Source organism: Diadema antillarum, unplaced genomic scaffold (genome assembly GCF_040938485.1).
Source record: "Diadema antillarum isolate AM-2024a unplaced genomic scaffold, OU_Dant_1.0 scf00000103, whole genome shotgun sequence".
In the NCBI taxonomy this organism is placed as follows: domain Eukaryota; kingdom Metazoa; phylum Echinodermata; class Echinoidea; order Diadematoida; family Diadematidae; genus Diadema; species Diadema antillarum.
Window position 1 is genome coordinate 1,683,479 of NW_027270992.1, and position 9,652 is coordinate 1,693,130.

At 39.8% G+C, this 9,652-nt stretch overlaps 1 protein-coding gene across 1 annotated transcript in view; it reads left to right on the plus strand.

The window, feature by feature from the left end:
• LOC139719006 (nardilysin-like) overlaps window positions 1–9,431 on the plus strand; it is a 32,958-nt gene extending 23,527 nt beyond the window's left edge. Inside the window, exons 21-28 of the mRNA XM_071630447.1 lie at window positions 1,231–1,358; window positions 2,181–2,340; window positions 2,806–3,024; window positions 5,040–5,092; window positions 5,917–6,000; window positions 6,596–6,803; window positions 7,800–7,895; window positions 8,563–9,431. Of these exons, the coding sequence (XP_071486548.1) occupies window positions 1,231–1,358; window positions 2,181–2,340; window positions 2,806–3,024; window positions 5,040–5,092; window positions 5,917–6,000; window positions 6,596–6,803; window positions 7,800–7,895; window positions 8,563–8,829 (1,215 nt within the window). The 3' untranslated portion in view covers window positions 8,830–9,431. The remainder of the gene's footprint in view (window positions 1–1,230; window positions 1,359–2,180; window positions 2,341–2,805; window positions 3,025–5,039; window positions 5,093–5,916; window positions 6,001–6,595; window positions 6,804–7,799; window positions 7,896–8,562) is intronic.
• The last annotated feature ends 221 nt before the right edge of the window (window positions 9,432–9,652 follow it).

Below are 9,652 nucleotides of genomic sequence, written 5' to 3' on the forward strand. Positions count from 1 at the left end.
CAAACAGTGGATCATGGTTACCCAGTTTACCTATTGTTTGGCTGCGTATCAGCTCAGTATTTTGTTGTCTACATGTTGTGCAGGTGCTCTCTTTTTTCTTTTGCCATCAGCCAAGCAAAGTAGTTGACTGGCAATTTCGACAAGTGCGCCGACCTGTCTTCATACTATAATGTACAATTATTGGGTTTTGGTAGCTGTATTTTCACATCTTAAAAATTTGATTGAACATTTTTGTTGAGTAAAGTTTAAATGCGTTTAATGCAAGAGAAAGATGCAAGATTTGAGAAAAATGTCACATATCAATGTTGTGAAATGATACTTTTGTTCATGTACAATTTCTTTTTCATTGGAAATCTTTATTTCATATATGCTGAAAGGAAAATGGCATTGTTCAAAGTTTCCAAAAGCACTCTCGCTTCCTACTTCAGAATATGGGCAAGTTGCAGTCTGGAATTTTACCTTATACAAGATAAAAGTTGATCATTGTCAGCATGCATTTAAAAGAGAAAAATATCCAAATTCAGCTGGAGTTCTAAAGTCTTTCCACGCATACATTGATGCTGTTTCATACTGACAGTAGATAGCTTTTAAAGATACAATGTATGCTTACTTGAGCTACCATGCCAGCAGTAATAACCCAGTTGAGAGTTAGCTCAAGTGCACATGGGTACAAATGACACCTCTTTTTTTTCAGATGGTTATACACTTCACTAGTTTTCAAAGAGAAAAAATGCATACAATGTAAGCTTGCCCGACTTAACAATTTATGGAATTCGTCCGTCATGTTCAAACAAAGGATGAACTTGCATAGACCAGGTGATCAGAATGGTCTGTCAATTAACATTTGATAACTATTGATATTGCCACATATTATGGCTGCTGTCAGGTGGATGTGCTGGTAGGCACCATTTCTATGGATATTATTATATGCAAATTACAAAGATTACTTGAATGATCAGTACAGTATCACAGATGCTTATCTCAGTGAAATTAAAAACCAACATGCCTGTTGGTACAAATGACCTCTTTCTGCTCATGGGCAAAAGTGGTACCCTGAGCTGGCTTATTCAAATGCTTACAAAGCTGGTAAGATAATGCTCAACTGCTGTGTTGGTATCAGAAAAAGATCACTGGAGTTTGGTGGAGTTTGGTGTAGTTGTCAGATACTTTGAGGAGTGTATGAAAGGACCGGGGTGGACATCATCATTTCCATCTTCCTGTCTCCTCCAGCTGCTATTTGAAACCATCGTGGATGCCATTGTTGGCTTCTCCTTCTCTGAGGACATGTTTGCGGCGGTCAAGGAGAATCTCAAGAACTCGTATCACAACTTCATCCTGAAGCCTGCCAAAGTCTGCAGGTACTAGTTCTTATCTTTTAGTAGGGAACATGCTTTAGCTTGAAGCCTGTTTTAAAAATTCTGTGCAACTAGCTTTGTTTTCAGTGCATGATTAAACCTGCAACCCACTATTAGTGCAATTATGTTGGCATTCATAGAGTCATAGGTATCCCCTCAGATATACACGTATCTAAGGATTATAAAATCTGAAAGGATGATTTTGCCGAAGACACAAATAGATTATTTGTAAAATCGCTAATTTGCCAAAACATGTATGAAACTGTTTCTTTTTCACTGTGTCTCTAGGTCCCATAATGCTTGTTTACGTGTTGCTGTGGAAACCTAGTGGTACTGTTATTATGCATTGGCTATTGTCATACCTATGTTCTAGGTATCACACGGACTGATTTTCATGGGTTAAGATTGGCCACCACTGTAAGGGAGCTCTCTCAAACTGGACAAGATATTGGATATGATCCCGATTTATAAGATGGAGGGCCAACCATCAAGCAATTCCAGTCCTTTTACTGGTATTTCCATTTTTAGAGTAACTGTATAAAGAATAGTCATAGACTACCTCTTGAATAGGCAGCAAATGATGGAATATAGTGTCAAATTTTTCTTTGTGTGGATGCAAAAAGTCCAGAAAGTAGGTTCTAAAAATGTGATTTTTGTCCAATTTTAAAGGTTAGTACAAAAGATGAATAAAACAGACAAAAGTTATACAATGTGGAAACTATTGAATGCATTCCACATTGCAGTCATTCCCATTATACTAGGGTTGTGTATGTTAGAATATTTTCAGTTCTGTATTTCACAGTGTCACTCCTTTTCTATGGTCAGAGACCTCAGGCTGGCCATCTTACAGGAAGTGAAGTGGACAGCGATGGACAAGGACCAGGTGGTGGCGGAGGTCAGCCCAGTGGATGTCCACAACATGGCCAGAGACTTCCAGTCAAGACTGTTCTTTGAGGGGCTAGTGCAGGGCAACTGTACAGCCAAGGTGACCTTTTCTCTTCCATACTATGCTTTGTAGTTTTGCCCCTTGCCACTCAGTTATGCCAGCATCATTATCACTCAAATTACTCACGAATATATTCAAATCTCAAATGGTTGCTTATAAAGATTTTAAGAGCAGTTTTAAACAGCTGAGCTTTAAGTTTGTGTGTGTGTATGCTGATAATTCGAGGACATATGTATGTATATGCGCTTCAAGATATGTATTTAAGTGTATGTGGGTGTATGATGCATTTATGTGTATAAATATATGGTATGTGTTCATGTATGGGTTAATATACCTACATATACTTTTTTGGACATGTAGGACTGACCGTGAATATTTTGTGGTCGAACCCGTTGAGGACGGACTGACTTTGTTACAACATGCATTTCCCATAGACACCTGCCCGAGCATACTCGGGGCTCGTCCTCAATGGGTTAATATGATGATTTGAATTTCACTCTTCAGGAGGTTCTTAGTTTGGAGGAGTACCTGCGAGAGAAGCTTTCTTTCAGCCCGATCCCGGAGGCGAATCGTCCCTCCTACCGGGTGGTCAGGTTGCCTGAGGGATGCCAAACCTTGAGGTGGAGGGCCTTTAACCCTTCAGACGCCAACTCTGTAGTCACCGACTACTTTCAGGCCAGCCCAGGCACATATCAGAGTTTAGCAGTCTTGGATGCCTTAATGGTAAGCAAGACATGGCATATATTTTCTGACTGCTTTAACTTTTATATTGTTATTGTCTTATATGAGCCTCTTTGTTAAGTGTATTCTTTTTTAATAGATTCTGACATGAATTTTATGCTTAATTTGTTTGCTTTGCCAACACATTCCTAATAGAACTACATTTCTTGTGATTACCTTTTGAAACTAAAATTGTGATTGTCCAGTGAATTAATATGATGATTTTGAAAGAAAGACACTACCGTAAAGTTCCGTGTATAAGACGCACCCGTGTATAAGACGCACCCCTACTTTCGGACCTACAATTAAAAAAAAACAAAAAAAAAAAAACGAAAATGTCCACGCAAATATTGCGTGTGTCATACATATTATTTCAGCTCAAAATTTCCCTAGAATGCAGCATGTATTTGCTCTATTTTTCGTTTCCTTTTATATTTTCTTTTAACGGTATTCATCGGACATCGGCAAAATATGGAAGTCGCAAAATGCGAGACTTGTCTCGGTACTCACTTGCTATTGTTTCGCCTTTCAAGCGTGGTACATGTGTCATGCATATCGTACTCATGAGTGTACAGTACGATCTTTGCTGTCATGATAGCAGAGGGTGTCTCGCATATTGACGCATGTCAGACTGGAAGGTTCATTACGAAAAATAAGAAAAACATCAACAAGTGTAGCAGAGGGATCATACGGCAAGACGCACGGTGCGTACGGTAGTACGGTACACTCATGCACTACCAGTAACGCGTGTCTCTTGTACCAGGGAGGTGGCCCTCCCTGCTTGTACCATGCTTGTATGCACAGTGCTAGCCTTTTGCAAAAGGCAGCTCGCTATAATTTCAGCACACGCACACAGAGAGCAATGGACTTGCACACACAGCGCGCAACGGGCAAGCGCGCTTCTATCCGATCGCTGTGTGCACGCTAGTCCATTGCAAAAGCCTCTAGCTCTCTGCAGCTGCTGCCTTTGCCAAAGGCTTGCTAGCTAGCTACTTCAGTGTAGCTATGCTATCCTAGCTGGCCTCGTGAAATGAAGAGCAAACGAACGACATGGATATGCATGCATGCTTCACACATCGTTCATATTTACGGTGACATAGTGCCGATCCTATGGCCATATTGATACTAGTACATTGATAAGTTTTACGGTATCGGTAATTTAGTAATGATACCTGTACATCGCGTATTCCAGCTACTAGGTTGGCTGTTGGTAGCTTGGTAGACTGACATTGGTAGCATACAGCAGTGCTGTTACAGCTGTTGTCTATGGCCAGATTGATACATCGTTACTGCACAAGGCCGATGTAAGTTTATCTCGTATTTGCAGCTTTTGTGTGTGTCCAGATTGAAAGATCGCTCAATTATTCGTAAGTTTGGTGATTGCTTACCTTCCAAACGTCGATGGGCATACATGGCCCCAAGTTGGCCTTATGAAATTGGGTGTACATGACGGATTTTTTTTCCGTGATTTGACTGTACCCGTGTATACGACGCACCCCCGATTTTCAACGTTTTCCGACAAAAAAATAGTGCGTCTTATACACGGAACTTTACGGTATTCAGAGGGGTGAAGGTTCAGATGCAAGTTTCTTCACTTTGTCTCCCTCTACAAATGAAATTTGTTAAGATCGCAACTGCTGATCTGTAAATTAACAAACATGTCGGAAAAAAAGGAACCAGCGGGACTCGAACCTGTCATCTACTGCTTTCAGGGCATGATTTTCTTGATTTTGATGATTTTCTTTTGCATTATGTCATCATCAACATCATCTCATAGTGTGGTGTGGAATAGTATAAAAAAAGTCAAAAGTTGATATGGTGCCCTGCACACAGCTGTTGTCTGAAGCGACAGCATAGATGTTTTCCTTGTAACTGTCATTATTTGTATCTCTGTTCTCCTGACAGAAAACATGTGCATTGAACTAAATTGATGTGAAGCTTAACAATTTGTCTGAACGATGTTGTGTCTTTCTGCATGATTGTCTATACCTGTCTTATTCTTTGTTGCCACGCATCAGACGATAATGGAAGAACCCTGCTTTGATATACTGAGGACTCAAGAGCAATTAGGGTAAGCTCCGCTAGATATACATGACCTTCGTTTACGTCAACTTCCTAAATTGATTGATCGTACAGCTCAGGTCATTTTTTTACACACAGATTCACTCGCAGAGACACTGGCTCGTCAGTGATACTGAATTGTTAGTTATGCGAATTGTGCTCATTTGTCATTATGTAGACCAGCAAATTTGTGACACCTAAGATTTAAAGCCCCTACTAAAGATATTGTCTTCCATTTAGAGCAGTGATTTTTCAATAAAATATGATCAAGTTATCACATTTGATGCATATCTGTAGGTCAGTTGTATCACAAAACATCTTTCCATATAAGCATTTCTCAATGAAGCCTTAAATATAAGGAGATATCTTTCTTTTTCTCAATGAATCATAACAGTAGACGGTTATTCTAGAAACAATTTCATTATAACTATTGGTCACATCTTGTTTGTCCAACAATACTTAACACAGATTATACTGATTAACATTTTTACATTGGTTGTTTCTATCCCGAACTCACATTTTAGAACTATTTTGAAGCACTAAAGCTGGGTTTTTGTTTCATCTGCAAATGGTAAATAATGCCTTTAATTCAAATGACAGGACAATGTTGCTATGATCATCATAGCATGTATACTTACTATGCATTCTCAGTCTATAAATATACAGTGGTAAGAGGCTGTATGTCATGATAATAATGTATGTGCAAGGCATTATGTTTTCCTGCCACAACGAGGAGAAATATTTGTACTTCATACATCTTTTGGTATCTGTATATATTGATATATTTGAATGGGCGCTACCACATACTTTTGTGTTCTGGTTTACTATCCGCAGGTACAGTGTGCATGCAACTGAGAGGAACACATTTGGCATTTTGGGTTTCACCATCTCAGTTACCACTCAAGCAAACAAATTCAGGTAATGTGTTTTACCATCACCAGTGTGCATATATCAGTGATTCAACTAAGAAAAGATCACATAAGGTTTCATTCTCAGAAAGGAAACAGTCTTTACTGAGTTGTGGGATGGTCCAATGTTCCTATTTTCGTTTAGATTGATTCTTTGTTTTATGTGTTTAATTTGTCAGTCCGAAGTCAATAGCCTGAATGTGAGCTTTCGTCAAGTAGTAGTTGTCACAGAAATTTTTGTCTAATTGTTGCAAATCTCAAAAAAATACACAAAAAGAAATAATGAATTGGTGATTTGACTGATGAATAACACTTATGATGCAAGAATTCTACTACTGTAAGACAAATGTGACATAGCTTTAGAAGAAATAAGAACAGTTGCATGCATTTCATTTTTAGCCAATCTTGGCTCCTCGCAAAATTTTGCGAAAATTTGATGCATGTGAACATTTTTTGTTTTACAGTATGTGCAAGATTGTATGATATCTTTCACAGCATAATATGCTAGGTGTGCAGTTCATCCTATGGTCCATGCTAATGAGCATTCGGTGCTTCTTTAGCTGCAACATTAGACAAATCAAGATTCCATTATCTCGTGCCCACAGTGCCAGCTCTGTTGACCAGCGCATAGACAGCTTCCTGGAGACGTTCAGCAGCCAGCTGGCGTCGATGTCGGAGGAGGACTTCGGCACCCAGGTGGACGGGCTGATCAACATCCTTCTCAGCGAGGATGTCTCCCTCTACGAGGAGGCGGACAGGAACTGGGCCTACGTCATCAACCAGGAGTACACATTTGACCGCATCCATCGCAAGGTAGGAGCAAGGAATGATCATCCACTGTACACCCATGGCCAACTCTATCTTGCCTGAAAGCAAGAGAATATTAACGCAGAGGGGCAAAGATGTGTTCTGACATATTTTTTTTTTTTAATCAATTGTCACCCTCTTACAAATACACGTGTACAGAAGGTGATGTGTGAAAAAAAAAAATCTTGTCATAGCACATCTTCACCCCTCTGCATTAATATCCTCTTGCTTTCATTCAATAAGTCTACTTGTCGGCCTTAACATAATAATGTTGGAATTTCAGATCCTAGGCATTTGTTCCAAGTTCATTGTGTCACTGCTGGCAATTAGGGATAGCCTTGTGATAGTGTCGCTGCCCGAAAAGAAGTAGATGACAGGTTCGATTCCCACTGGTTTCTTTTTCCAATTTGTCTGTTAAAGTGAAGATCAGCAATTGCAATCTTACAGATACATTGGATCTTGCCTGTTTGTAAACCCAATGGCCCAAATTCACAAAAATACCTTAAATCAAGACATGCTTTTAATTAAGTCCACAGACTAAAATGAGCATGAAATTGACATACCATGGGATATCTTTCATGTGCATATGATATATACCCATATGATTACCAAAGCTTGTTTTATTCCATTTTCATATTGTTGTTTTTGTTTCATATGATCAAAATGAAAGAACCAAAACCTTGAAGCTACGAAAATATGATAAAAATACCACAAACCAACCCCCATCCCACCCTTGCCATTTTGGGTTCCATGTCAACTCTGTAAGAATGAAATTTTACTGCAGTGCAGTGAAAAATAAAGGAGAATAGCTAATGTCAAAGAAGAACAAACTAGACAGACACATACACAAACAAAATTAGCCTGTCTATTGCAAAGATACTGTCTCCGTACACACCTCAGGTCTGTGGACTCATCTTGGCATTAGTCTTATCCTCATTCATGAATCTTCTCTTGTTGTTGTTGCTGTTGATATCTGTTTGTTTGTCCATCCCTCGTCACTAGGTGGACATCCTACGATCCATCAAGTTGGATGACGTGCGGGAATATCTCAGGGACCACTCCCCTAGCGGCTCCAAATTCCGCAAACTCAGTGTCCAGGTACAGTACATGGCCCTGCCGTTATCAGATGTTACACCATTCAGCAATCTTCAATCTTACCTAGCAAGATATAGAGATAATGCTTAGGTAGTCATGTCTCACTTAAAGTGCATTTCCACTCCTTATTCACATTTACTGCAATGGAACCTCATCATAAATTGGTCAGATATAACAAAACACTCATGTCCCAACTCTTTATATTGCTGTGTTTTTGTACCCTAGTATAGTGAGAAACCTTATATAAAACAAGAATAACAAGGTAATTGTCATGGTTTTTAGATTCTCACTAAAACCCAGTAATATGAGATAAATGGAATCAAAGAAAGCGTCATCAAAATCACATGTAAGACGAGTCATAGTAAGTTTATATTACTGTAAAACATGATATTTTCGCGGCATGAAATTTTTCGAATGGAAGCCAACGGCCTTATTCGCAGCACGAAATTTGCAAGTTGCCTCTAACATTCCTTGCATATACAAAGCTGTAGTGTAGAAAAGATCTTTAGCATGCATTTTAATTTTGCAAAACTCGGCTCTCGCAAAATTCGCGAAATTAAAATGCATGCGGACATTCCTCGTTTTACAGTATCACATATAGAACCACCTGCTATAAAAAGTTTTGATGACATGCGGTTCAATATTCCCCACTGGCTTCCCGTCCGTTCAGGTCATTGGATATGGTGAATGCGAGAAGAACAACCTACCTCAGAAGACAGCCACAGAGAACGGCCCAAGTGACATCACAGACACGCCGACCAATCAGGACGGAGATGAGGTAGATGCACCAGTCGGGATGCAAGATGACACAAAATCCAACCAATCAGCGTCAAGGATTGTTCCATTGGAGGAGGGGGTGTCAGGGTCATGTATAGCAGACATAATGACATTCAAGAAAGAGCTGATGCTGTACCCAGTCACAAAAATTGATTCTTGACGATAGTGTAACAAATTTGCCTCTTTGTTATTACTGAGTATTTTCATCCACTCAATCGGGATACTCGCCAAAGTATATGGCTGGCAGGCACCTCAGCTTATCGCTCACTCACTCATGGTCACCTCGTACCCTCGCTCATCAGAGCAACCACCAACAATGAGCACCCACTGCATGCACTTATTATTTAGGTCAAGACATCATAAAATGAGTCAACAGTCAGGGTACATACTGTTCCAATGTGTTTAATCAAGGAGGATCAGCTCCAATACAGCTGCAGTGTATGTCGATTCAAATACAGAGTGAGAGACTTGAGAAGTACAGTAAACATGATTTCATGAGCAGCATCCAAAACAGCACCGTGGCAAAATTCAGCCTTTACCCCACGACAATCCCCAGGCACACTCCGAAGACAAGTGCACTTGCACTAAACTTTGTACTGACCTGACACTGCTGGGTCAGGCACACACACACTCGTGACCTGTGTACTTTAACACATAACCTATGCCTACAGTACAGTACACACTCCAGTGCACACTCGACTCCAGTGCACAGCCTTGGACTGATCCATTACATTGAGAGGGGTGCTCTAGGCAATTTTGTGACATAACCCTCCACCAAGATTGAAACGTCCCAGTTTCAAATTATCTGAAAATGCCACAAAATTCACAGAACGTTATTTTTTTCAAAGAAAACAAAACGAAAACTATCTACAAACTCTGAGGTACGACTGACCAACACACGTATGGCAATTAAGGCATCAGGTATAACATAAAAAAATGTATCTTCTCATGTAGCATATGCAGTAGCGTATTGGAAATATTTC